General features: G+C 52.1%; 7 protein-coding genes across 7 annotated transcripts; 1 reads left to right on the top strand and 6 right to left on the bottom strand.

The window, feature by feature from the left end:
* Positions 1-428: 428 nt before the first annotated feature.
* Positions 429-867, bottom strand: BJY04DRAFT_145354 (bL33 family ribosomal protein). The gene is made up of 2 exons (XM_073708769.1): positions 822-867; positions 429-731 (listed from the first exon to the last, which is right to left on the bottom strand). Exons 1-2 carry the CDS (start codon positions 832-834, stop codon positions 562-564), a joined length of 183 nt encoding a protein of 60 aa, XP_073575087.1. The 5' UTR covers positions 835-867; the 3' UTR covers positions 429-561.
* A 410-nt stretch (positions 868-1,277) lies between these two features.
* On the bottom strand, positions 1,278-7,184 carry iml1 (GTPase-activating protein IML1; the record flags this gene model as incomplete). The annotated part of the gene is made up of 1 exon (XM_073719635.1): positions 1,278-7,184. The coding sequence occupies exon 1, from the start codon at positions 6,909-6,911 to the stop codon at positions 1,278-1,280; it is 5,634 nt and encodes a 1,877-aa protein (XP_073575088.1). The 5' UTR covers positions 6,912-7,184.
* Positions 7,185-8,074: 890 nt separating this feature from the next.
* BJY04DRAFT_180522 (putative C6 transcription factor) lies at positions 8,075-11,256 on the bottom strand. The gene is made up of 4 exons (XM_073710075.1): positions 10,674-11,256; positions 10,502-10,613; positions 9,767-10,443; positions 8,075-9,716 (listed from the first exon to the last, which is right to left on the bottom strand). The coding sequence occupies exons 1-4, from the start codon at positions 11,045-11,047 to the stop codon at positions 8,636-8,638; spliced, it is 2,244 nt and encodes a 747-aa protein (XP_073575089.1). The 5' UTR covers positions 11,048-11,256; the 3' UTR covers positions 8,075-8,635.
* A 754-nt stretch (positions 11,257-12,010) lies between these two features.
* On the bottom strand, positions 12,011-15,238 carry BJY04DRAFT_145397 (putative C6 transcription factor). Its single transcript, XM_073708770.1, has one exon. It carries the CDS (start codon positions 15,042-15,044, stop codon positions 12,171-12,173), a length of 2,874 nt encoding a protein of 957 aa, XP_073575090.1. The 5' UTR covers positions 15,045-15,238; the 3' UTR covers positions 12,011-12,170.
* A 2,121-nt stretch (positions 15,239-17,359) lies between these two features.
* Positions 17,360-18,330, bottom strand: BJY04DRAFT_145402 (uncharacterized protein). The gene has a single exon (XM_073708772.1). It carries the CDS (start codon positions 18,084-18,086, stop codon positions 17,580-17,582), a length of 507 nt encoding a protein of 168 aa, XP_073575091.1. The 5' UTR covers positions 18,087-18,330; the 3' UTR covers positions 17,360-17,579.
* Positions 18,331-20,057: 1,727 nt separating this feature from the next.
* BJY04DRAFT_180529 (hydrogen/calcium exchanger domain-containing protein) lies at positions 20,058-22,892 on the bottom strand. The gene is made up of 9 exons (XM_073710076.1): positions 22,402-22,892; positions 22,215-22,251; positions 21,619-22,164; positions 21,512-21,575; positions 20,794-21,466; positions 20,511-20,744; positions 20,409-20,462; positions 20,264-20,352; positions 20,058-20,190 (listed from the first exon to the last, which is right to left on the bottom strand). Exons 2-9 carry the CDS (start codon positions 22,216-22,218, stop codon positions 20,154-20,156), a joined length of 1,701 nt encoding a protein of 566 aa, XP_073575092.1. The 5' UTR covers positions 22,219-22,251; positions 22,402-22,892; the 3' UTR covers positions 20,058-20,153.
* A 1,303-nt stretch (positions 22,893-24,195) lies between these two features.
* On the top strand, positions 24,196-25,876 carry BJY04DRAFT_214612 (glycoside hydrolase family 72 protein; the record flags this gene model as incomplete). Its single annotated transcript, XM_073715264.1, has 2 exons — positions 24,196-24,276; positions 24,329-25,876. 2 exons carry the CDS (start codon positions 24,196-24,198, stop codon positions 25,874-25,876), a joined length of 1,629 nt encoding a protein of 542 aa, XP_073575093.1.
* Positions 25,877-25,930: the final 54 nt, after the last annotated feature.

A 25,930-nucleotide genomic window follows, 5' to 3' on the forward strand; every position in this document is an offset into this window, starting at 1 on the left:
ATATGACAGTATATATCTAGCACGGACAGAAGACGTCAGCATATAATATTGGTGTTTTGTGGAAAATTGTGACGGAAATCGGAACAACGCCATGGACCAGGTATATGATAAGGAACATATTGATTGACCAGATTGTCTGCTATAACGCCAGAATGAAACACCATATACCTATACAGCCCCGAATGTTGATAGCAAAAACAGCAGCTGAGGAGCGCGTTTGTCGCAATGTCTAATATACATGTCTGTCGTTCAAAATCGAGGCACAGAAGCCGAGAGTAGAGTCGTGAATAGGGTCCGACCGGTCGCATCGTGTAGTTGAGATAGAACGAAGTAGAGCCGAGCGAGTCGAGAACCGTCAGATCCGCAAATTTCCCTTTGACCACCCCCTCAACCAGCACCAAGCCCCGATAAGAGAAAACCGGCCGCGTCACGGACTGCCTGTCTCTCCGTGCCTCTACACCTCATCCACCATTCCTCTCAAAACTCCCCAATCCCCCCGATAACACGCGAGGTCGAGCCGAGAGAAACCGAAAACCCCTCCAAGTAAAAATGAACGGCAGTTTATTTCGCTCGCCCGCCCTTCGTCGCCTCCAAAAACAGCACTTTCTTCTTCACGACAGGATCGTACTTCAGCATGCTGAGCGGGCGGTGCGCGCGCGGCCGGATCATCGTGCGGTAGTAGCCGGTCATGGCCATGGAGATGAGGCGGACGGCCATCGTGCGGGATTTAGCTGCGGAGAGGAGCACAATTGTCAGATTTGTTCTTAGAGGGTAGTAGAAGAAGTTTCAAGAGGGAGAGGAAGCGAGGAGAGATAAGGTACCTTTTTTGGCCATGTTGGCTAATTAATGGGGTGGCTTGTTGCAGAGGAGGAGGAGTGGTGGTGGTGTAATAGTAGGTCCGCGGAGGAGAAGTTTCGTGGCCACGTGATTTGGATTCTGAGGTTGTTCTGATTGGGGTTAGTGCGGTTCTGCAGGGCTGCGGCTGGACCTGGAACTGGGGTGTAGTTGAGCATTGGACGTCGAAATTATTGTTAGGTTGAAGGGCAATAATAGCTCGAGTGGTTTGATTTACTTTTTGAAGACTTTTGTATACCTGGGAAAGGCTCAGCTTACGAGTGAGGTTGTGAGAGCTTGAGGTACAGGATGGTCAGACTGCGCTCCAGCTTGTTCATGATCATTACATTCATTTCATTAAGATTTATACGCCTTCTTTCCTTGTTGAACTATGACTAGAAGGTGATACAGATACGCCTGTACAGATATAGTGAGATCTCATCTCAAGCTCCACTCAGATTCAAAGGCCTCAACCCCCCACTCCTAGGACTCCTCACAATCAAACCCTCGCCTTCCCTTTCGCGTTCCCTCTCCCTCTCACGCTCCCTCCTACTCCTCGAATCCCCAAACGCCAATCCAAGTCCATTGCCCCCGGTCCCAACACCAATCAAGCCCCCAGCCGCACTCCCAATTCCAGCCCCAACACCAGACCCAGACCCCGTCCCCGTCCCGGGCCGACTCGGCGTCCCCGGCGGCGGGGAAATATGCCGTCCGATAACGGGCGCCGGTAATTCGAGTGAGGGAATGGAACTATCAATGAATGATGCTGTCGTGGGTGCCGCTTTTGCGGATGCTGGATAGGTAAATGATTCTGAGTACAGTTGCCCCAGTGCAGCAACGTCGTTGCAGAAGGCTTCGAAGGTTGCGAGAACGTTTTCTGGCGCGCGGTACAGATTTGCCGGGTCGAAGATTGACGGGGCTCCTCCTTGTCCAAGCCCAGGCGGATGCGTATGCCCTTGTGTCTGGTGGTGGTGTGTTGTGTGATGGAATTGCGGGCTCAACGAGCCGCTGATATCGTGGATTGGGCGTAGGAGCGGAGAAAGGCGCGGCGAGAGACGATCGAGCGGGTCGTATGTTGCTGCGCGGGTGCGGGTGTCGCGGCTTGAGGGTAAGGTGCGGGTGCTGACGAGGCGGTTAGCCAGAATGAGAAATTCGCCTTCGTCGGTGATTTGGACGAGCAAGCTGCCGGATTGGTGGATGTATTGCGAATACTTGTAATCTGGCCTTCCCCAGGAGTAGCAGACTTCGACGTCGGGGGGAAATGCGGAGCGAGCTTCAAAATCTAGGACGAAGTCAAATTTCTTCAGGATCAATCTCTGGAAGTAGTGTGGGTCTGCCGGGGCATCTTGCTGCGTGAAGGAGGCTGTTGTGTAGACTGTCGACTTGGGGCCTCTCGGTGGCGGGACTTTCAGCTTGATTTTGTACGGTTGTCTGAATGGCTGGGTCTGGTCAATGGCGGAGGCTTCAGCGATAGGGACTTGAACGAGCTTTAGCCCGAATTTCTCCGCCGTCGAAGCCCAAGACTGCACTGTATCCTCGATGAGCTTTGGTGTTGTATTCATCCAGCTGAGCTCAATGTGGAAGCAATTATCCGGGTTATGCAGTCGGTCATAATGCAGATCAATCACTTCCGGCCGGTTCGACCTCCGCCTTGGATCAACATCATATTTCAACGTCTTGGACAGCATGATTGCAGCCTTGTTCTTCGACTTCGGCGGCGTTCCAGGTACCTGAGACTGAGACTGCGCAATCTGTTCCAGACTCGGTGCCCTCGAATGCGCACTCAACGGCGAGTCCTTCCAATTCTCCGCAGCAGGCGTCGACGGAACAGACTTGTCGGTTCTTATATGCGGGAACCAGCCGCTCCTGCTCTCAGGACGCGCGACACGATACTCGCTCGAGATCTGGTAGAAGTAATTTCCGTCGCGGAAGTTATGCCGTCCCTCGACATGTTGGAATAACCCAGCGTCCCAAAGTTTATTCCCGAACTCGACAGCTTCGTCGCGGGTATCGATGTCTCGGAAGTTTTGCAGTAGCCATGTCGTAAATTCGATTCCGATGAAGCAATTATAGTGTAGGCGTAAGTGCCATCGACGGTCCATCATCCGAACTCCTTTCTCGCCTTGCATGATGTGCGCGAGGGATGCAACGCTGATATTGGACCGTTCCAGTAACTCTGACTCGGGTAAAAGCTGAGCAGGCGCGTTATCAAGTGCCGGATCAGCGAGTAATCGGTCCAACTCAGCCGCAACCACTTCCGAGGGATTACTCGTCTGATACATGATATTCAGCGGGTTCTCCTCCCTCTTCCGAATCGACGTCTCAATCCTCTTCTCCTCCGGTGGCACATACTTATGCCGCTGCCAAGTCAGTGTCAGCTGGTTGATTCCAAGCAGATGAATCTCCTCCTCATTATCATCATTGATCGGCTGCATGTGTCGGCGAGAATGGACATGCAGGCGCACTGGGATGAGCACGTATCGCACACGCCAGAAATGCAGCTGTTGCGATGAGTTGATCAAGTACTCCCGGTGTCCGGCGACGTAGTTATCGGCGTAGTTCCAGTTATACTCTTCAGCAGATGACCGGAGTTTGATATGCTTTGCCTGGTACTCGGGGCTCATGATTGTTCGCATAGCGGGTGAATAGACCGACTCCTGGCCGTCCTTCTTTTCAGGCGCAAGGTCGGATAAACTGCGGTGCAAGAACCGAGTAACTTCAATTTCAACGCCGCCAATAGAGATTAGACGGTGAATAGAGTGGCCTTTCGACATGTAAACAATAGCGCCGTCTTTTTCAAGACTCTGCCTGTCAAAGACATTTGGTGAGGTTAGTGTGTACCGTCCCGAAGCCTCGAGGACGTTCTTCCCAATGACAATTTGAAAGCCGTGTGACAGACGTAGAGATATTAATTCTCTTAATAGTAGACCTGTCGTCTTCGGAGCCTCAATACCCTCTGCATCATCATTTGGATATACCCGATACGGAGTCTGCAGGTAATCGGACGCCAATTCACTGGCTGTAGGAAACTCCTCTGTGGTTAATGGTAAAATAGCCGGCGATTTCAAACTCTTCCACTTCACAACAGCCACATGAGGCGGCCTTGGATAGGCATGCTGCCATCGGCCAAACCAGCTCGTGTCTCTCGAAACCTCTCGTGGCGTATTACAAGGGTTGACAGAGCGCACCCAGGGGGATAGAAGCCTATTCTGTGGATTCTTCGCTGACTGATCCCTCATCCCGGGACTAACAGTCAACTCAAACTTCGGCACAGACCGTTTAATTTGCTCCATTTCCTCATTCTCTTTCAAAGGAAGCTCAGCACCAGTCGTATATGACCCTGTTACAGACCGCGCGGGCTGCTCTGGATCTTCAGATTTCAGCGGAACTTTAATCGAAATTGGCCTTGAGGGGGTAATGGTAGGGCTCCGACGTCGCTTCGGTGGCGTATTTGGCGAAGGCGATGCCTCAACAATAGTTGCCGTAGACGCAGTATCAGATGCACTCAACGACTCGAAACTCTTCGATTCTCTCAACGTCCCAACTTTCTGCCTGTTCTGCGAGGGCATCCCCGTCGCATGCTCAACATTAACCTCTGTACTGGCCTGCGCCCTAGGTGGGGCGACGCCCAACCCGCGCAGCGCAAAACTAATTGTCCTTGAAATCCTCGGAACTTTAGATGTAGACGAAGACGCCTTGAGAGCAGGCTTCCGCGGCGAAACAGCTTTACTAGTAGAGCTCTTAGGAACCGTCTCCTTTCGCGGCCACTCATTCGGCTTGACCTCATGTTCTCGCAGATGCGTTATCGACCGCGCTGACAATCGATCATGGTTACTGGGCTGAACCTCTGGCTCACTAGGCCTTTTCGGCCTTGCCGACTTCCGTCGATTATGCCGTTTTGAGAAAGGCCGGAACACCATATCATCGTAATTATCCATCCATGCAACAGTCGCCGTCGCAGAAACCTTCTGCGTCTTGGAAAGCATCAGGTCCTTTGGATTTGACATATTCTGAAGAAATGACCCCGGGCGTAAGCTATCACTCAATTGAGCTGTGAACGGAGAGTTTCGCTTGAAAGAGGATGGCTTCGAAGTTCCAACACTGCTTGAAGTTAAACTTCTCAGAGTCACCTGTCCCTCTGAGAGATAAGGGATAGAAATATTCGACTGCTCGCTCTCCATCACACCACCCATCTGAATCTCATACATACGTACCCTTGGCGTGAATGTTTTTGATTTCTTCGTCACAGTAAAGGGGATCGGAGCGTTCGGGTCCTTCTTTCGAATTCGGCGCGCTTCTCTATACGTCTCAGGATTCCAGTACGAAATATCCAGCCAATGCGGGATGCCGAAACTCCAATCGTTTGGACGAGCCCACGGTCCACGGAGACTACCACCTGGAGGAGTACTCGAGACAGTTGATTTCGGCGAGAAGTGCGGAGTTCGGTTCGTCAGACTCGCGAAGGAATGGCGCATCTCGGGGGAGTAGCCACCGCTCGGTATATCGCCGTACACGGAACTGGCCCGTCTCTGGGTTGGTTCGCGGTACTTGAACAGGGGTACGGAGTGTAGCGGCATCGGACTCAGACAGACCAGGTCTATGGCAATTCCGCGGTTCGTCAGTGCTTCTGTCGTAGAAGCTAACGACTCGTATGAGACTTCAAAGACACCGCTCCCGGGTGTGATCACGATAATTGACGTTCCTGTATGCACCATATCCCGATCAATATGGTCAAACGCCAAATGCGAGGACGCAAGATGAATGGCCTCAAGGATGTTCCCACGAAGAGCCGTACTCGGCCGTCCTCCGATCGTTGCAGTCGGCGTCGTCTTAGCACTCGAATCTGACCCGGTCATATTATCCCCAGGCATTTTGAGCACCGAAACATCCCTCAGAAATGTCCGAAAGTCCTTCTTCAGCTCATCCAGAATCGTCGTCCAATACCCACTCGCCATATCATTGACCACCACGCGGTAAAAGTCCCTGGTTGGAACATGATTTGGCCCACTAAGAGTATTCCTTAGACTCTCCGAGTTCAACGTCGCTGATATCCCCGTCGCCGCCGACGCATCATACTCCACCCTCGTGAATAGCACAATCGTAACCAGATGCCTCGCATCCGAGTTGGCCCAGCGTTTAAACAACTCCGGTAAAAAGCCATTAATCACCCGACTAAAAAGAATATCGCCTGTCCCCTCGGAATCAAAGTTCCACATTTCCCTGGACATCTGGATGAAGAGGACATATTTCGCGGCCTCGCTCCGAAAAACGGGAATCGTCTGCGGTGCGAAAAGACCAGATAGAACCTTCTTTCCTCTAATAAAGATATTCTTCACAGTCGCCTTGATACTCCCCATAAAGACAATCTTCTGCCCCTTGTACACAATCTTCCCGGCCAACTCAGACATCACAAGCCGCCACATATCGGAGCGGACCAGGAACTGGTCCCGAAAGGAAATATCAACATGCGACGCCGAGCACTGCGCACGATCAACAACAGAGATAAGAACCGAACTCCGGTTCTTGAACCCAAAGATATTCGCGACGCTGCTCGTCATGCTCATCTCAAGCTTTGGCTGCCGGTTCCGGATTTCGGCTGGGAGGGGCTTAACGACGAAAAGACAGCGCGTTTCAAGTGGTGTCTTGAACTTTGAGGATCGAGTTCCACTGCTCCCTCCTCCAGCTCTTCCTGGTGCCTTTTCACCTTTCATCTTCCCCGCGCCGCTAGTCCCGCTCGTGCCGCCGCCGTCTAGAACCTCAACGACATCGCCCTCTCGCACACCGGCGTCCGCAAATGCAGCAAGATTGAATAGGATCTCCTCGCGCGAGAACGTCTCGTCGTGAACCCACAGCGAGCATGACCTCCTATCAAGGCCTGTCGATCCGCTCATCGTGCGTCCCATTCCATCCGAGCTGGACGGGTGGTCGCGATCACTAAATGCTCCGGCATCCTGAGCATGGTGGTTCTGGTTCTGAGATCGGGATGTATCAACTGAGCGGGCGGTGGAGACTGTCTCTAAACTTGCGGCGCTGACCTGCCGCAGGTGTGAGCGGCGAATGGGGCCGCGGATAGACATTGTGATAATGTTGGGTTGGCATCAATGCCCATTAGATTATCGGAGCATTGTGATTCGAGTTTGAGGGCATTGGCGTAAGATCACTGAGTCAGTTGCCGTGGTGTTGATGTTGTTGGTTGGAGAGAGTTCAACCAGCTCCGGTCCTTCTGCGGTCCTTATCGGTGGAGATGCTTATCTACCACGTGACACGAGGTACAGCTGCCGCAGCCTGTCATGTGACCTGAACATTTCGGTAGATATGATTGGGGTGGAGGTAGAATCCGCAGCGGCTCTGTGATCTCAAGGTTGAATGAAGTACGTATAAGGATTGGAAGCTCCTGGATAGGAATCATTTTGGAAGTGCTTTCTCTTTAGGAATAAACCTTGATTCGAACGTGCTACGGGGTTCCAAGGCTTTTAGGACAATTCAGTTCCTATTCTACATCAGCTGCTCGGTATGATAGCGGAATAACCTACTATAATTGATTGATACCTCGGGAAGCCATCCAACGAAGTTTGCGTGAAGGTTGCTGTCTTCTGAGATGGAATACTCAAGTCTCGAGCTGTGCAAGAACTGGCGACGTGGGATCTCAGGCAGCCGAGCAGGTAATCCGACGCTGGTGCAGCGATGGTCGCCACATAGCTTGTTAGCGCCGACAGTCTGTACTGTCGTATCAACAAGGCCTCTCGTTGTTGTTCCTACTTCCTAGACCCTCGTCCGTCTCACAAATGGCGACAAAGTCTTCTTAGCTCCTAGGGTGTACAGGCTGAATCTCGCTATAGCTTCACGAATCACGAGGTTAATGATTGGTGCTTGGCATAATCAAAGACCAGATCATATTCGCTCAGACACGTAGCCAGGTCGCATCTCTGCAGTCTACCCTATCTCAGCCTTACGGTGTGATGCCCGTGTTCATATGTGCATGCGATATGACTCCGCAAGTGATTTCAAAACCACAGGCGCCAAAGCACGGCTCGTATGGGGGCTGTGGGACCTGTCTCGCTTGGGACGACATGGTTACTGCCCAACAGAGCAATGATACAACGGGCCTGGGCTTCGGAGACCGTCTGATTAGGAGAGATATGGGCAAATGCGACGCGATGGATCCATTCTCCTGTTGGAGCTCATGTTAGGAGAAGCCCTTCGGGAGTCAGTGCCGACGAATGGCGATAGAGTCCTGTCGAAAATGACCCACTTCTGGGCTCTCGTTTATTTATCATGATTCATCAGTTCTCTGATCAGTACACATAATGCTTTTACTCCGGAGTATTAAGCCATTATTGAGGGGGGTTCCGGAAGGGGTGGGGGTTTCTTAATTCTGAGTGTTTTTGTTGTTTATGAGCACTATCGTACTGAGCAACCAGTGTCATGCAAGGTGGCGGTTCCTGAGATATGTCAACGACAAAACGAAGCAGCTACCTGGTTGTGCCAGCTTCTGAACTTTCTATACTCTGAGGCGCGGGTAATGATGTAACCCGAGATAGGGTGGTGTGTTGCGGTAAGCCACTACTTCGTAGTTGAGTCGTGAGGCAGAAGCCTGTATAGTCACTCAAGACACCGCGTGCCTCAACAGCCAATGATTTTGAGACGGGGGTTGATGCATGGATAACTGACAAGCTGTAGAGAAATAACGAAATTCTCCAGCCCACCAGTCATTAACCATGTGCGCTGACTTGGTGGGCGTAGAGGAGGTTACAATAGTTGATAGTAATGAAGAGGTCTGTTCAAAGACCTTGATGTGGCGTCAGCTTTGGCTTGGGGATTTCATAGCAGCCTCTATTTCCCGGTGAGTGAATAGATCCTGACACACAGCCCAGGCTCGCTGCGCTGATGGATCCATCACGGCCAGGTATGACAGCCAATTGGATGCCTTAGTAACACCATCGATCGTCCTAGGATATTGAATGGTGTTTGCTTTCTCTCTGATGAAGAGGCTGATTAAAAGGACGGCGGTGGCCTGCATGATATAATGCACAATGCACCACCACGGTGACAAATGATAAACCCAAGCGAGGTCTGGACTGGTGGGTAGCAGATCAAACATCCGGCTGGCCGTATCAATGCACATGGCAGCCATTGTTGTAGAAAAAGTTTCAGTCTCGGGATCCCAACTGGGCTGTAGAAGAATGCGGCTGAGGCAGGGCTGGGTGATCAATATCTTGGTGCTATAAAAATACAATGCAAGACTGAGCCTCTCCCGTTCGCAAGTTGGCGCGCCTTGCATAAAATGGAGATCGGCTGGGAGTTTCGCGAGCCACGCATCCGCCCTCCCATTAAGAGCAGATATAACCATCTCGATGGAGCGCCATGATTTTCGGCCTGCGCCAGGGGCATACAGCGCATCAATGGTCCTCCGCATGATGAATCCCAGCTCAACAAAGTAGAGAAAATGAAGTGAGATGTTCGGTGTGAGAATTTGGGCAGCTAATGACGCAACCTGGTCACTGTGCTTTGGAGGGCTCGGTGATTGACGCCTTGGAGACTCGGGTATCAATGAGATTTCTGCGGATTGTGCCGAGGATCGAGACACCAGATTTTCCATGAAAAACGTCCGGGCATCATGATCCTCGATCAACTGCTCAACCTCAATGCGCGAGAAGTCTTCCTCAACAAATGGAACTGGAAGAGGCGTGGTGCACGAGTCCTCGGTACTGCTAGGAAGACGCCCAGTCATCACACAGACTGAAACGTGCAAAACGTACAAGGACCACCACACCCTATATCGAGTCTCCCTCGAAGTGAACTGGATGATACTACTCTCATTGCGGAGATTCAGTCCCATTGTGACGGCAGATTGTATTGAGATGCCAGATACCCTCCAGGAACTTGTTAAGCATTAGTGACCAGAATCTAGAATAGAGAGTTGGGGGCATACCGATTAGCCTGACCCACTGTCATGAGATAGAAGGCGCTTAGACCTTCCACCTGTACTTGCTGAAGGTTTGGATGATCTAACAAGGCGACATCACCCATGCTAAGTTTCCAGGCTCGAGAAAAGTAGACTGCATGATCTTCCACGCTGGCCTCCGCGACCTTTGATAAGTCACGAGCATATTTCGTAGCAACCGCAAAGATCAAATTTAGGATTGCTAGCCACCGCTTTCCCGGTCGAACCAGAGCGGAATAATAGGATTTGTACTGGCCCAGAAAAGTGACTTTGCCGATGATTGGGAAATAAGGGTGAACAATGTGAAAATAGCTTTCCACCAAGCTGTCAGCAACCGCCCGGGGTGGGCGCTGGCTGAGATCAACGTCGCTGAGGACGGTTACCTCCGAGTCGTCGAGGAAGTAGTTCGCTGTAGTGACATAATTGCGATCCAAGCCCTGGCCTAGCGTGCCGTGGTGGAATTGATGGAGGATTCTCTTCAACCTATATATCCAGGCGATCTCCGAATGCTCCCCCACAAACCCCATGGCTTGTATCTTCTCATCACGATTGAAGTCCTCGCTGGTAAAATCGATAGCGCCGATTGGGGAGCCCGGAGCAGCGTCAAACAGAGGAGAAGGCAGTTCGGAAGGTAAATGGCTCGATGTTTGTTCGTTGTCGTATTGCTGTCGAGATAATCGGTGAGTTGCGGGGAAGGAACGGGGAGGGGAGGTGACCGCTTACATCGCTCAAAATCTGTTCCACGTACTGGGCAGCCAAAGAGTCAAGGTTTGGATATATGTTTTGCAGTAAAGTCTCGAATGTTTGAACTCGCGCGGAGAGATCACTCAGTCGCCTATTTCAATCCGTCAGACCAGACTCTTATCAACCCAGTAGTATCATCCATGTCGCGCACCTAGCCAGCTTTTCTCGTTTGCGATCGCCGTATGAGCATGGTGTTCCTGTTTCCTGACAGCGTTGACAGATCGGACGATGGCCGCTGCATTTCACTTTCTGGTCCCGACAACTTTCACAAGCCCGACTGACTCGACCCCGGTTCGGCGCTGCGGTGGAGTTGGCGGACCGCGGAATGGCAACCTTGCTATTCAGTGAGTTTTCAGGAGACACGACGGAGGGGCCATTTGTGAGGGGGTCAGGATGATGGGATATCTGCTCAGAGGGTGCTGCAAGCGGAAGAGAAGGCTGAGGAAAACCAGGGGCTACCCAGCTATAAACGGGTTCATCTTGCGATGAGGGGTTTAACGACGAGAAAGGGAAAGAATCACTCATTCTCGGGGGCAAGGTGGTCGTCACGGTGGCAGGGAATCAGGCTGTCTGCGCCCTTCGTCCAACTCCAGCTGCGAGCGACAACCTTGACGGATGGAGGAGACGAAGTTGCAAGGGTGGCAAGGACAAGGCCCTTGAAGAGCGCTGAAAGGCATTCTGGAGGTGAGCGAAGATTGGAGGCCCGTGGTAGGTCGGGAAGCACAGCCGGAGTGCGTAGTTGCGGCAGGCAGTGGACAATTGAGTGCACCGCCAATCAGAGCAATTTCTGCACTGCAAAATTTTATACATCGATTGATCAACAGAGTTTTTCTCCTTTTGCTCGATCGATCCGACTCCCAAACTGTCGGGAATCGGGCTAGCAGGTGGATTGTTCTCCAAAGGAGCAGAACTGCAGAGGGGATGTGGGAGGCCACTGATCTGGAGTCACTGGATCCGCCCGGGAGATGAGCAAGCTATCTTCCTAGTGAAAGTTTATCTGAGTTCATTCCAGTATTTCAAGCACTTGAAAAGTGTTGTCAAGATATTCTTAGATGGTGAATCCATGTTTACGGACGAGATAATGATTTGGCATTGACGTGATGTGGCCAGTGCTTCATAAAGTTTGCGGTACAGGCACCAAGCTCAGACCATCGTTTGCTGCAGGTACCTACTGTGGAGAAGTTTTTCGGCTGGCGATTATCCATAACAATATCATTCACGGCAATGATAGCCCTCGATCTTCCAAGAAAGAAAGAAGAAAAAAACCAATTCTCGTCTGAACGGGTAGGAAGAGTCCACTGGATTTCACGCAGTGCGATATAGAACATAAGGAGGCGCGATAGGAAAAGTCCCTAAGCAAGATAACCGAGCCCAATCAACAGCGGGCGATAAACCCCTCCGAAAAGAAGCAAAGACATGGAAGTTGAAAATAAAATCAAACAAGCACCAGACGCCACGCTCGAAACAATCCCATTTCAATCCGTCCATTCGTTTTCCCGATCGAAATTCAAGTCCCAGTCCGTGGCAGACAAAACCAACCCCATCAGAAACCCCGCTCCACCCTGGTCGTACTCATAAAACATCACGCAAGGTTATAATAGTACACAGACAAGAACAAAAAGAAACAAAAGGCTCAAATTTTGATTCGTCATCGAGTGAATTCCGCCCACACCGTGCTTAGCCAGCCAGCTGGCACACCGACCTCCGATGGCAGCATGCCAGGCGACTGCGCGTACTCGCTGCCTTCGAGAAAAGCGAGTACGTCGTCACCACCGAGACTAGTAGCCCAAAGACTATTGTAGCTGTCATACCCATCCAATGTGGCGGGAGGGGATGCACCGGGATGTCCGACAGATCCTGGGGGTGGCAGCATTGGAAGGTGGTGCGCGGGAGCTGTAGCACTAATAGGAGGGAGAGCTTGTGAATATGATGCGGGAGGTGGAGGCTGTGACCTTGAAAGCCACGAGTTCAGAGGTTGCAAGCGAGTAGAAGATGCTGGGACCGATGTGGTTGGAAGCCCCCCGTACGCGCTTGATGGTGCCAAGGACGGAAGGGTCGGTGAAGCACTGTTGTACAGCGGTCCATCCGGATGATGCTGAATTGAGGGAAGCGAGAAGGGAGATTGTGATTGCAAGGACCGGCTGGACGGGAGTGGTAGACTTGGGCGGCGTTCGCCGTCGGGGCCCGGAAGAGGGAGGCCTGGGCTATTGACTGGCACCCACGACTCGCGCCGGCCAGCTGCTCCATCAAATTGGCCATCACCGAGGTCGCCTGGGTCGCTCCGAACGTGATTACTGCCGGCGTCGCTAATGTTCGTTGCTCGGTCGCCATCTTCCTCGTGGCCTTGGCCCTCGGGAAGTTGGTCATCGATACTTCCAAACTCCAAGAACAGTTTCTCCAGCAGTTTGAACTCTTCTAGCCCACCGCCAGCGCCGCCCTCACGAACTGGGCGAATTCCGTTACTGTGGGGATCAATTGCGTCCGGTGGCAACATGTCAGACCTGCGCGAATTGCGCCTGAAGTCTCGCTTTACCTTGGAGAAGTAGCTGTGCAGGCGGTTCAGGGTACGGAACCAGCCTGCCGCCATCTTGAGACGCGGGCGCATTTCACGCAGGATATCGAGAGCTTTGCGGGATTGGGCCAGGCCTTGCGAGTGTGGATCGCTCCTATATACCGGAGCTAGAGCCCCATCGAGGTCCATATGCGGGAAATGTGCGGCATAGACGCCAACAAAGGAAGCATTATAGATAGCAAAACCGACAAGAGGATTTTCAGCAAGGACACCTCGTTCCTGGCATGTTACCACTAGGTCGATCAATTGCCTGGCGGCTGCGAAGAGCTCGCGAGCACTATCACGCCAGAAGCTGTCCGGCATTCCGGACTTGTCCACTGGCTCATCAAGAGGGCCGACGGGCTCTGTGCAGCGCACGGGAAGGAATGGTATATAGGCTCGATGAAGAATGATGACGGAGAGGAAATACACCACGTGCATAATGGTGTAGGGAGGAAGATTGTTTTTGTACATGATGTGGGTGTCAGTGTTCCGGGGAGAGTACTGCAGGTTTCGGGAAAGGCCGTCTCGAAACTCTACTAGCAGCGTTCGAAGGCGGGAGAAGCGCGAATCAGCATGCCAGGGGGGCAATTGTTCGGTACGTCGTCCTCCAGCACACGACCATTTCGCGATACTACCCCAGACACGGATCACCCGAATTACCCGGCTGAGAACCGACTCTTCAGCGCCAATCTCCCATCGGTCAATCTCATCCTCTGCAGAGTCTTTGCGTCTCGACGAAACCGGCGACCATGGGCGGTTATCTGAGCCGTTGGGAATCAACTTCTCGTCACCAAACCCACCGATACTTTGACGGATGCTGGGGATCTGCACGCCCTGCGAACCGAAGCTTTGCGGACGGCGCCCGACTGGATCGCTCAATCGAGAGGTCCGAACTCGCTCGCCAAAGGCAAAGGCATTGTCGCTCGGCAGTTGAATACCCAGTTCTTTGACTCGGATCATGCGTGGGCGGTATTTGCCGCTACTCAGGCAACGATCTAAAATGAAACAAGCCCAAAATGTGCGACGCTTAGTCTCTTGTGCAATCACATCATCTGATGTCTGCTCCTTTTGCTCGGAGCGGCGCAGGATACCAAACATATCCGCTTCGGTCTTGAAAGCCGGAACATCACGAGAGTAGACATCGTTCTCCAGCTCAAACGGAAGCCCCATCGCCTGGGACAGGCGAATGGCCATGCCCACATATAACCAAGCATTCTTCCCGCGACACATACCCCATTCGTGCAAAGCGAGCATTAACAGAGCCTGCACACGGGTCAGGTCCGGCGCGGCGAGACTGGCACCGTCCACGCCGGCCAGCCGGCTGCGAAGCGCCGTTGCATAAAATTCAGAAGCCGCAAGGGGATTTGTTGGATTTCCCGGGGAAGAGGGGGAATGATAGGCAGCGAGCTGCGGGTGGAAGCGTGCAGTGAGAGCAAGAACGCCGAGGGGAATGAGCGGGTTCGGTTCAACCTTAGACGCAGCCGGAGTTGGAACCTGATCGCGAGGGGCTTCTTGAGGGTTTGAGGTAGTGGTGACTGAGGGCGAGCTGCGGCTACCAGAAAGCTGCCTTGTTTGGCCCATAAAGGAGGCCGGATGAAGAAAAGGTAGTAGAGTCGCAAAGTGCGACTGGAACAGGTCGAAGACGGTGTCCCAAACCTTAACGGTCAGCAGAGACGGATCAAGTGCATCTAAAGACCCCTTGGATGCATCTTTGGCTGCGCCGGAAGACAATCCAATGGCTTTTCGAGAGCGCTGTCGTTTTGGGCTATCCCAATCTCCATTGCGATCTTCTCCATCAGCCAAAGCGGCAATGTCTCGTTTGGCGGCGCCACCGGCGCCGATGGCAGGCGTTGGATATACACAATCTCGACCGGAGGATTCGCACGCGCGACAGGTGGTATCGATGCCAGAGTTGACGCATTTGATCTTGCTTCGACGGCAGCGCGCACAGGCGATGCTGGACCGCATGATGCCGGCAGTTATTGAGAACGGCAGGCGATGGCCGTCTCACCCGATGGGAAGAACGAGGTTTCGGAGAGAGAGAGAAGCAAGGAGCGAGCGGGATCGAAGGACAGAGCGGAAAGCGATTCCAGCGAACGAAGGGATAAACGGCCGAAGACACGGGCGGATGCAGCGCCGACGACAATGATCGCAGCACGTGTGGCTCTCGTCACCGTCTCAGGCTGCGGTATTGTTTGTATTCGCCGTATTTCTCCGGTAAGGTTCCCCGGGATTCCGAAAAGTAATGACGGATGAGGGAGAGGAGTGAGGGTCAAGGGGTAAAGGGAGGATGGCACGATGATGTCTTGCCACAGACTGTTCGACCGACGGTCAGTACCACATCAACAGCAACCAGGAGAGCAACAAAGGCCGATCATGGGGGCCGATTCGGTCTTTTTTTCTTCTTCTTTTCTTTTTCTCTCTGACCCGTTTCTGACCCGTGTACACTCAGACACTGTACAAGGCTGGGGCGGGATGACAGGGGTATGGGCAAACAAGCGAAAAGAATGGACGGCGGAAAAACAAAATAAGACGGGGAGGAAGAGAGCGACAGTGTGGAAATAACGGGGCAAAGCAAGAGTAAAATTAATTAGCAGAAGGTATGGAGGGAAATACCTGATCAGGCTGGTAGAAGAGCGGAGTGTGGGGGAGGCGAGTCAGTCGAGGCCCAGAGTCGGGGCTCCGGTCCGGCAGAAAGGGCCAGGACTCAGGAGGATGGAAGTGACAAAGGTCAGGCACGGGGCTGGAGTGTCTGACCGTTGACGGTCGGTCGGCTGTGGAGGAAAAGGGGGGAAGAGAGGGGAAGGGGAAGGGAAGAAGGAAGAAAAGGGGAGAAAGGGCTCAAGAGGGCTGGGGAAGAAAGAATAATAATATAAAGAAGCGAAAAAGTAACAACGGGATGGAGATGGATATGATGGAAGGGAACCCCATTCCACATCCCCATCCGCAATTGCGGAGAGGCCCGACAGCAACAGTCCGGAGATGACACTAACCACGCCAGTGAGGATGCTGCTGTTAGCGAGCCAGACCGAGCGGCCGGAGCGAGTGGTGTGGAGCCCACTTTCCGAGTGCCGAGAATGTGATTCCTTCAGCCCTCAGCTGGTCTCCCGATACGTGACCTTGTTATATTACTATTATTATTATCCAATATTCATCTTCTAGAAAGTATCACTCTTGCTTCGGGGCATCGTCAGATAGATTCATGGTCGTTCAGAAGTGAAACTGCCGCGATATGGCGCCCAGGGCAAGAGGAAGCGAGTCCGAAACGGACCGAAGAACCCGGTTACCAGCAGCCGTGTGGAACGTCACTTGACCCATTATTACATAACTTGTTTAGCTCTCCAGTCCAGGTACTCCAAACTTCCAAACTGGAAGGGACAAGAGTAGGAGGTACGACACTGTTATTATTCCTACGGAGGTACTACCTACCTTTCAACGTGATTCAGCCAGGGACACCAGTCTCGAGTCTGTATCTACTATCAAGTATCAACTGCCTATCACTCTTCAGTTTTCACCTCTTGACAGCGGTGAGCAAGCCCAACAATGCATCACCCCCGCGGGGAAGTCGATCCCAGATCCTTTTCGCCTTTTCGTACCGGTTGAAAATACGAGGATTGGCTGGTGGTTGGACAGGGATGGTCTCCCGATCGACACGGCATTGCCTTGTCAGTGTGCCCGACAGGACAGGCCGCTGTAAGAACTGCGAGTCTGCGTCAGATTTCTTGGATTCCCAGATGATTTCATCCAGGAGCAAAGCTGGGTAAATTCCCCCATGTGGAAAACCCACAAGCCGACCGTGACCGATCGGGGGGCAGAAAATCACAGTCAGAATTGCCGGCGACGGAAGTTCCCCGCGCATTTAACCGGTCCCGAGGCTGTCTCTTGACTCTTGACTGAGGACTCTCCTCTTCTGCTCAATCCCAACAGTTCCTGCCCTGCTGACCCCGCACATTCTTGCATGCTTCTTGTCGCTGTCCCTGGATCAGGATCAGGATCTCTGCCAGTAATAACACTGCTGCTATAGGCCTCTGTGCTTGAATATGCCCTTTTACAGATTACCATTCTCTAGCGCTTCCATCTGATTTCACCCATCATCCACCGTCACACTCACCTCCCAAATTCCTACTCGCAGAGAAGACGGATATGGAGCCAGCGCCGGGTTTGCCCGGAGAATCCCCGAGAAATTTACTAACAATTACAATTTGCTCTGAAAATAGTAGGTTTAACCGCCTCTTCAGAGTAATACAGCTTCAATGCCATTCTCGTCGGCACGGCTAGACGCAGTACCGACTGGGCGATCAAAGCACAAGAAGTGCCCCCTTGTGTTTTCCATCTTATTGCACGCTATATTACCCCGTATTAAGAGAGAATCCTGGTCGGGAGACGCAGGACTTGCAAGTTGCATCCGTCCGAACTGTCCAGACCGAGAGAATGTGATTCCGGTAGCAGATGCGACCCTAACCTACCCTGCATCTCCGAATCTCTTGTTTCTTTTTCTCGTCGTCATTTATCGGGCTCGTTATTAGAAGACGGCTCTTCGAGAGCGCCCGTACCAGCCCTCACAGAGCCTTCCCGTGTCTTACCATTAAATATCCGCCCACCCAGTCCGGGGAGAAAACTGCCAGGCAACAATGTCACTACTGTTGGGACAAATGAGGGGGAATTTGTGCTTCTGGATCCGGGGCACAGCTGTACCCCCGGGCCCAACGATAACCCCCTCGCCACGAGGACAACCAAGCCGAATGTCACGTCGGCTTCAACGCCCACCCCTACGGTCATACCACTGCCCCAGTGCCCAGGTAACGAGAAGTTGAACATCCTTCCACATTTACCGTCAGCCGCGGATGAATCGAGAATCCTCGGGTCTAAATCTGAGCACACTCCGCACTGGCCATTGTCAGGACTCCGATCTTGCCTCTCACCCCGGACTGCATTGTACGTAAGTAACAGGTGCCTGGTCTCCGACCTGACCTGACCTGACCTATATTCGGCGGTATATTCCGCAGGCATATTTGTCCAATGAGGATGGCAATTATGTCGGGGGTAGAGTTTCGTGTCAGAACAAGTTTGTCAGAGGACTGAGATGGATGCAGGGTTCTTACTCTCGGAGCCTCTTGCATGCAGACCGTTGCACGTGAAGCAAGAAGCCGAATTGTGCTTCCTTGTCTTCTTTCACGATTCGCTTGAATGAATTCTGTGATCCAGTGCGCTTAGGTATTCGTGTCTGGAGAAAGGCTGCATCATATACTCTGTCCCAGACCATTGACATGATGACCCATCTCGGAGCCTTATCATTACACTTCCCGCCGAGGAAGAGTCAGACCTTCGAAGTTCGCGGTAAACTTGACAGGCGCCACTCCCTGCCGCCCTGGATTCCTACCTACTCCTAACCTCCTAGGTACCCGACGAGTAACTTTCGCCATCCCGATTACTTAATGACATCCGACAACGTGCCCTGCTCGCTTTTCATCTCAGCTCGAAGCTAAGAGACTTGCCCCCTACTGCGTGCTCAGATATCTTGCGATCAAGAGACGAAGCAAGTCCAGGAACAGCCCACATCGAAACTCACTAGGGCTACGGAGCGGTCGATGCCAGATGGCAACTAGCTTGTCTTTTACTTCAAAGCCATACGACCTACCCCGGTCATTCATCGGAGACTCTCCTCGGAGGGTATCCATCTTTCCCCTCCCTCCACGATCCACCCCATCCATGATCCGTCTCCATTCCCGGACCGTCTCGTGATCAATGCCACCCACCCACTTTCTTTCGCCTAGCTTCGGGATAACCTCGCTTCTACATGGTCCAGGGCCGGCTATGTATTTGTAAATGTGCTTGGTGGAAGCTAACCCTTACCTAGGTACAGCTAGCTACCTATAGCCGCCTTTCCCCAGTATACCCTACACCGTATCAAACCTAGACAGGCTGGCAGAGCGACAAGATATAACAGGATCCACAACCTACGCGCCTGTAAGAAAGGATTAAAGAAGCCTCCAGCTGAGCTCAACTTAGGTTGCATCGAGCTCTACTGGACGGAGCAAACTCAACCAACAATTGCCGGCCGAGAAATCGCCCATTTTCCCGGCCATCTCAACTCGGGCTATGATTCGAGGATTTTATCTGATTCTGACCGACCTTTACTCCATCAAAGTGTCTTTCAGCCTTCAAGTCAACGGTTCAAAAGACTTGGTCGGCACGTCGTTCACGGCCGTAGGCGACTTTCCCGTAGGGTATAGTAGACAAGAATATACCCGCGGAAGAATGTATCCCGTAGGTACGGATAACTACCGTGCACCTACCACCGCTACACACGAAGCCTGATATTCCCCAGCCCAGCTCAGCCTCCAAATTAAAATCCATAAGAGATATCCCCAATCTGCCAGAATCAAAAATTCCAGATCCAAAATCCCAAATAAAGTCCGAAAATAGGTACTTTAGCCACCTTACCATCAGCCTGCAGGTCCCTCCGTCCGGGTCCTGAATATTTACCCGATTGATTCTTGCCCTTCCCCAGTTGTCTCCACTGCACTGACTGGCTGGGCCGCTGGGCAGTGGGTGGACCGTGGCACTCGGGCTGCGGGCAAAAACCCCGTCGGAGAACTTGCGGAGATGCTGCACTTTCATTGCTCGATTTCCGTAGTTGCTGTTGAATTGGCCCAGAGAATTTTGTCATGTCATTATTATCGTCATCATTCATGACTCGATGGGAGTGACCAGCGGCCAGCCCGACGAGTCGGGCTTGCCGTTCGCGACTCGCGCTTTTAGGGGCCGAACTACGGGTGGGTGTTGGAGAGGAGAGTTGGAGGAGGTAGGTTCTTCCGTTGACGGTTGGAGTTGGAGTCGGCTATTGATTGTCCGTCTTGGGGTCGCTGGGGCCTGGGGGCTGGGCAGAGGCGAGGTTCAGGTACCTAGTACCTACGTACTACGTAGGTGTCTAAGGGCCGTCCGGTTACCGGGTTCGGGAGTACGTATAATGTAGATGAATGTAAAATAAAAATCATATTAAATATAAAAAGACCTCCACTTGAAAGAATGTAAACATGGTGAAAATTGAAATAAACTTGGGCATGAAAATCTCTCTCACACGGCAGCATCACCTTCATTGCTTGGGTAGAACCTGGTAGAGATGAGAAATATATTAGCACTCGTCCTGCACTACACATCTCCGCCAGCTTTTGCAAAGAACTTACCACGCAGCGACAGCTATAATCAAGTACATTATCATCAATTGTACGCCCTCGAGCCAATGTGATTTTCCGTCGGCTATGAGGTAGTTGACCTACAATGCAGTCATTAGCAGGGGTTCGACGAAGCGAAAAATGGGGGTGATCCTACCAAAAGAACAGAGACGAAAAGCAGAATAACTTGGAATGCGTCAAAGTAAAGAGTCTACGTATGTTAGCTTTGATTTCGAATCCCTACAAGCAGATGACGTACCATATCATCCTTGCCCATGATCCAACCGATCACGACAATGAGTGGAAGGACCAACAGCGCGATTTGCATACTCGAGCCTACTGCAACACCGATTGACAGGTCCATCTTATCTTTGATTGCAACGGTCACGGCTGTCGCGTGCTCGGCCGCATTGCCTACAATTGGGAGTAGGATTAGGCCGACGAATGTCTTTGAGATACCGCCACGCTCTGTCAACGCGTCGATGGAGTCAACCTATGCCGGTCAGCTGAAGAATTTCGTTACTCGACTGCGAGGGAGTTACCATGAACTCAGCGCACAAGGCGACAAACACAGTCGAAATAGTCAATGTAATAATAGCGACCCAGATACTAAGCTGCGGCTCCTCCGGCTCATCATCGGGGTTCTGCATCGTCACCTGGTTTGAACCCGCCATAGCCGCAGACATATGGCCGATCTGCGCAATACCTCGGCTGGCGTCACCTTCTGCCACTCTCTGGCGTCTCTTCTCGGACTTCTGGCTAGGGGCATTGTAGATCTCCGTGTGCGATTTGAGTTGGAAGAAGAGGTAGCATCCGTAAACTACCAGCAAGATGACACTTGTGCCTCGAGAGAGCGGCACTACCTTGGTTTTGTCCCCATCGGACCAGGCATGGAATGCAGTGGGAATGATCAGACTTCCTACAGCCAGAGAGAGGAGACTGGCTGCTGTCTGTGCAACGACCGGGTTGAAATGTTGCTCAAGGCGGTTGACGCCGCCGAAGAAGAAACACATTCCGAGGACTAGGAGAAGGTTGGATAGCATACTGCCGATGAGAGAGGTCTGCACGATGAGCACCTCGTCATCGACTAGGGCGATGATTGCGACGATCAATTCGACTGCGTTTCCGAACGTGGCATTGAGTAGACCGCCAATTGTCTCGCCTGTCCGTAATGCGATCTCTTCGGTAGCAAAGCTCAGCATAGCTGCTAGAGGGCTGTTTTCGTCAGTCTGGTCCACATAGCCGATAATGGAAACATACACGATAGCAATAAAGTTGACCACGAAAACTGCCACTGGGTCGACATCGACATAATTCAACGCAACTGAACTGTCAGCAGTGTATTTCAAGAAAGGCGAATGACCTACTTCCAGCCGGAACAGCAAGTAGAAGGATATTGATCCACGAATTCAAAACAGTAGCCTTGAACTGGCCTACCGCCGTAAACTTCTGTTTATCCTTCCGCTTGTGACCGGAGACTTCTTGATCTCCCGTTTCTGATCGACCACCAATCCCTAGAAATCCCTTTCGCTTTCTCGGCTTCCCATCTGTTTCACTATTCGAAGTACCACGGTCTGAAACATTGATTGGCTCATTGCTGCTCATCGACGGCTCCGGTTCTGACTTTTCCATACTCTCAGGTCGAGCGCCTGAGCCCACCGTTGTCCCTGTGCCGGGTGGGAAGGTGTCTGGATGGATTGGTCCTCCTAGTCCATCTCTCATCTCTTTGTTGCGTCGCACTTCTTCTGATGGGGGTACCGCTCCAGCAGTGGCGAAGGGCGTGAGGCGGCTTTCTAGTTGGATTGAGTTCGTCCGTCGCGGACTTCTGCGAAACTTCTTGAAAGGGTTGTGAGTCGTTGGTTCGCCCTCTTGGTCATACCATGCCAGGTTCCTGGCTTGACTCTTGAATTTGTCTACCGCGTGTCAGAATAGCGAGGTCTTGATGAAGAGTAGGGCCACGTACGCATGCTGCTAACTGTTGTTTCAACTATTTGATTAATCTACAGAGAAGATCAGCATCAGAGCATAGTATTTGTACGTTGTATAGAAGGTGAGTTGAGCCACACAGTGGGTAAGCCCGCGCCACGTCGACTGCGACAGCATCTAGGCAGGAAGCCAAGTATTGGACAAGGAAACAGATGGAGACATACTTCTAGCGACTCAGAGGCTGATTCGAGGCTCCAGATGATGAACGCTGTGGCTGATAGAGACTGAGCCGCAGGGTATGCTGGAAATGTTGCAGCCTGGAGTTAGTGCAGAGAAGATGAGGCTGGTCGGGTTGAGCTCGAGGAATCAGAACCGGTGACATCAAAAAGGGGTGCTTTCCCGGTGAAAAAAATGAGATCGTCGGAGCAATACTCCGCAAGGGCAAATCAGTTCTATTATAAAAACAGGTCAAAAGAACGTGAGGAATGAGAGAAAGAGAGGAAAGGAAAATTCAACGAGCGACGAGGGTGGTAACGCGTCACAGTGACTTTGGCATTAATTTGATGTCGACTACGTACGTACGTATGCAATTGCATTGTTGGGATGATCTGCTGCTGCAGACCGTGCTAAGACTTCATGGCAAAGCTTTGCCCATTCTTGGCAGTCGTGTCAAGAATCCTGAAGACGCACTTCATCCCCTGCTGTTTCGTCGCAGATTCCTCCGTCTTACTGGTTGCTGGACTGCTGGTTCGTATCATCGAATTAATGGCCTACATTTAACTCTTACTATTGGCTGCAGAGTGTGGCTATGCAGTCCCGCCTGATGTCACAGGCGCTTCAGCGATGCTTTGAAGAGACTTTAAGTCTTAAGATAGGGGCGTTAGGAGCTGAATACGAGTACTACGGAGTAACCTAGTGAAATCTTCTTGATCCTAACCGGAAGAATCGCGGGCATTAGTATGTCAAATAACCATTATTTAATTTCAAGAACGCCGAGGTTGCCTGGCGCAGTCCCAAGGTTGAAGGGATTTGTTGTGCCGGTGGATAAGAAGGGGCACAATAAGGGAATTCAGGGTCAAACGTGGCCACCCAAACCATCAATCTGCCACTTCATCTGCTGCAAGTTGCAATAAATTTACTCCAGTAGAAAGAATCCGACCTCTGCGGCCTCTCCCCTATTAAGACAACTCAAGCTTCGATCAACACCATGTGCTTGGCACACACAAGAGACGACAAGCAATTATTGGCAGAGAGATAAGACCAAACCAAGCCCTCGGCGCTTGTAATGTACACGTATGGACATCGTTTTTACTGTATGTATAGTAATCGGTAACAGTGGCTTTGTTGATCGACCAATCACACACGACTACCATGGCCAGGTTTCAGATATTCTTAGCATCTGACGTCGAGAAGCATCCGGAGATCCGACTTTGCTTCTGCCTGTCATCCCCTGCCACCTGGTGCTGTGATCGGATACACGAGGAGGCGCATGGTGATATCAGAACTTTGTTTTCCATCTCAGATTGCGGTGAGAGAGCCTTTAAATGTAAACCCTCAGGGTTTTGACCCTGTAGACCCTTAAGGGACAAAGGGTTCAAGGGACAGGAAGTCGAACTCCTCGGTCGGACCCAGCGACTATTAATACTCGGGTCAGGCACAGAGCGAGAACTCTGTAAGACAACGGTAATACACACCCTTTTCATTCAATTTGCCTCATCCATAGTTGAGGGGATAGGCTAGGCACCACACCGTTAAAGACCTCCTTTCCCATCCCAACCTTCGCCTTTCTCTTCTCTCTTCGCTCCTGCCTCTTTATTTTTGTCCATTCTTCATCATCTCATCAGACGGCGACGTGAGTGTGCCGTCAGTCATTCGTTGACTTTGTCTATTTATTCTTATCCCCTCCTGCACTCTCTACAGGACCGGTCGACATTAACATCGTCGTGATCTTCGTGATCAACGCCTGATTTACCGATTATCCCTTCTCGACACTCGTTCTCCATAATTCATCCCACATCATGAAGTTCTCGTTCGCCCTCGCCGGCGCCGCCCTCGCGAGCAGCGCCCTGGCGGCCGACCTGCCCGTCATCACTACCAAGGTAATCCACGGTCGCACGATATCCGCCATTCTTGGGGTGCTGACATTATCAGGGCAACAAATTCTTCTACTCCAACAACGGCACCGAATTCTTCATCCGTGGTGTCGCTTACCAGCAGGAGTACGCTGCCAATGGATCTTCTTCGTCCAACGCCCACTACACCGACCCTCTGGCCGATGACTCCGACTGCGAGCGTGACATCCCCTACCTGAAGCAGCTCCGCACCAATGTCATCCGTACCTATGCCGTCAACCCCGACAAGAACCACGATCGCTGCATGAATCTGCTCGCAGAAGCCGGCATCTACCTGATCACCGATCTTTCCTCCCCCGGGGAGTCGATCAACCGTGCCGATCCCCAGTGGAACATCGATTTGTACAACCGCTACACCAGCGTTGTCGATGCTTTCGCCAATTACACCAATGTTATTGGTTTCTTTGCTGGAAATGAGGTCGCAAACAACAACACCAACACCAACTCGATTGCTTTCGTCAAGGCCGCCGTGCGTGACACCAAGGCGTACATCAAGAAGAAGAACTACCGTGAATCTCTGGTTGTTGGATACGCCACTGACGACAATGCCGAGCTCCGTGAGGACATGAAGGACTACCTGATCTGCGGTGACGAGGAGAGCCGCATCGACATGTTCGGTTACAATATCTATGAGTGGTGCGGTGAGTCGAGCTTCGCTACCTCTGGATACAAGGCGCGCACCGAGGAGTTCAAGGACTACCCTGTCCCTGCTTTCTTTTCCGAATACGGCTGCATTGACCCCCGTCCCCGCAAGTTCACCGATGTTCCTGTTCTGTACGGTCCTGACATGAACGACGTCTGGAGCGGTGGTATCGTCTACATGTACTTCCAGGAGGTCAACGACTACGGCCTCGTCAGCATTGATGGCGATAAGGTCAAGACTCAGGACGACTTCTCCTACCTCTCCTCCCAGATGAAGAAGGTTACCGCTACCGGTGTCAACAGCAACTCTTACACCCCCAGCAACACTGCTATCCCTACCTGCCCCTCTGTCAACAAGGCCTGGGAAGCCAGCCCCGACCTTCCTCCTGCCCCCAACGCCCAGCTCTGCTCCTGCATGGAGAGCACCCTGACCTGCAAGATCAAGGATGATGTTGATGAGGAGGAGTACGGCGAGATCTTTGACTACCTCTGCGGCCTCGAGGATGGCGAATACTGCGCCGGTCAGAAGGCCGATGCGTACAAGGGCACCTATGGAGCATACAGTGTCTGCACTTCCAAGCAGCAGCTCTCTTTCGTCATGTCCCAGTACTACAAGGCCCAGAACGACGACCAAGCCTGTGACTTTGACGGCCGCGGTGAAGTTGTTGAAGCATCTGACAGCAGCAACAGCTGCTCTAGCCTCCTTGATGAGGCTGGCGAGAACGGCACTGGCAACGTCACCACCCCTGATGGCGGTGTTGGCGGTGACCCCAACTCGGACTCTGGCTCTTCATCCTCCGACGAACCCTCTGACGGTGCTGCCGGCTTTGGCCCTCGTCCTTCCGCCGTGTATGTTGGCAACTGGCAGTTGGGTGCCTACTTCATGACCAGCGTGATTGCTGGTCTCGGTATGCTTTTGCTGTAGATGAGATCTGATGCGCTTGTATCTGTATTGATTTGTTGTAGTACATATACATAA

The sequence above is a fragment of the Aspergillus karnatakaensis genome (assembly GCF_047715665.1).
Source record: "Aspergillus karnatakaensis strain CBS 102800 unplaced genomic scaffold BJY04scaffold_7, whole genome shotgun sequence".
In the NCBI taxonomy this organism is placed as follows: Eukaryota; Fungi; Ascomycota; class Eurotiomycetes; order Eurotiales; family Aspergillaceae; genus Aspergillus; species Aspergillus karnatakaensis.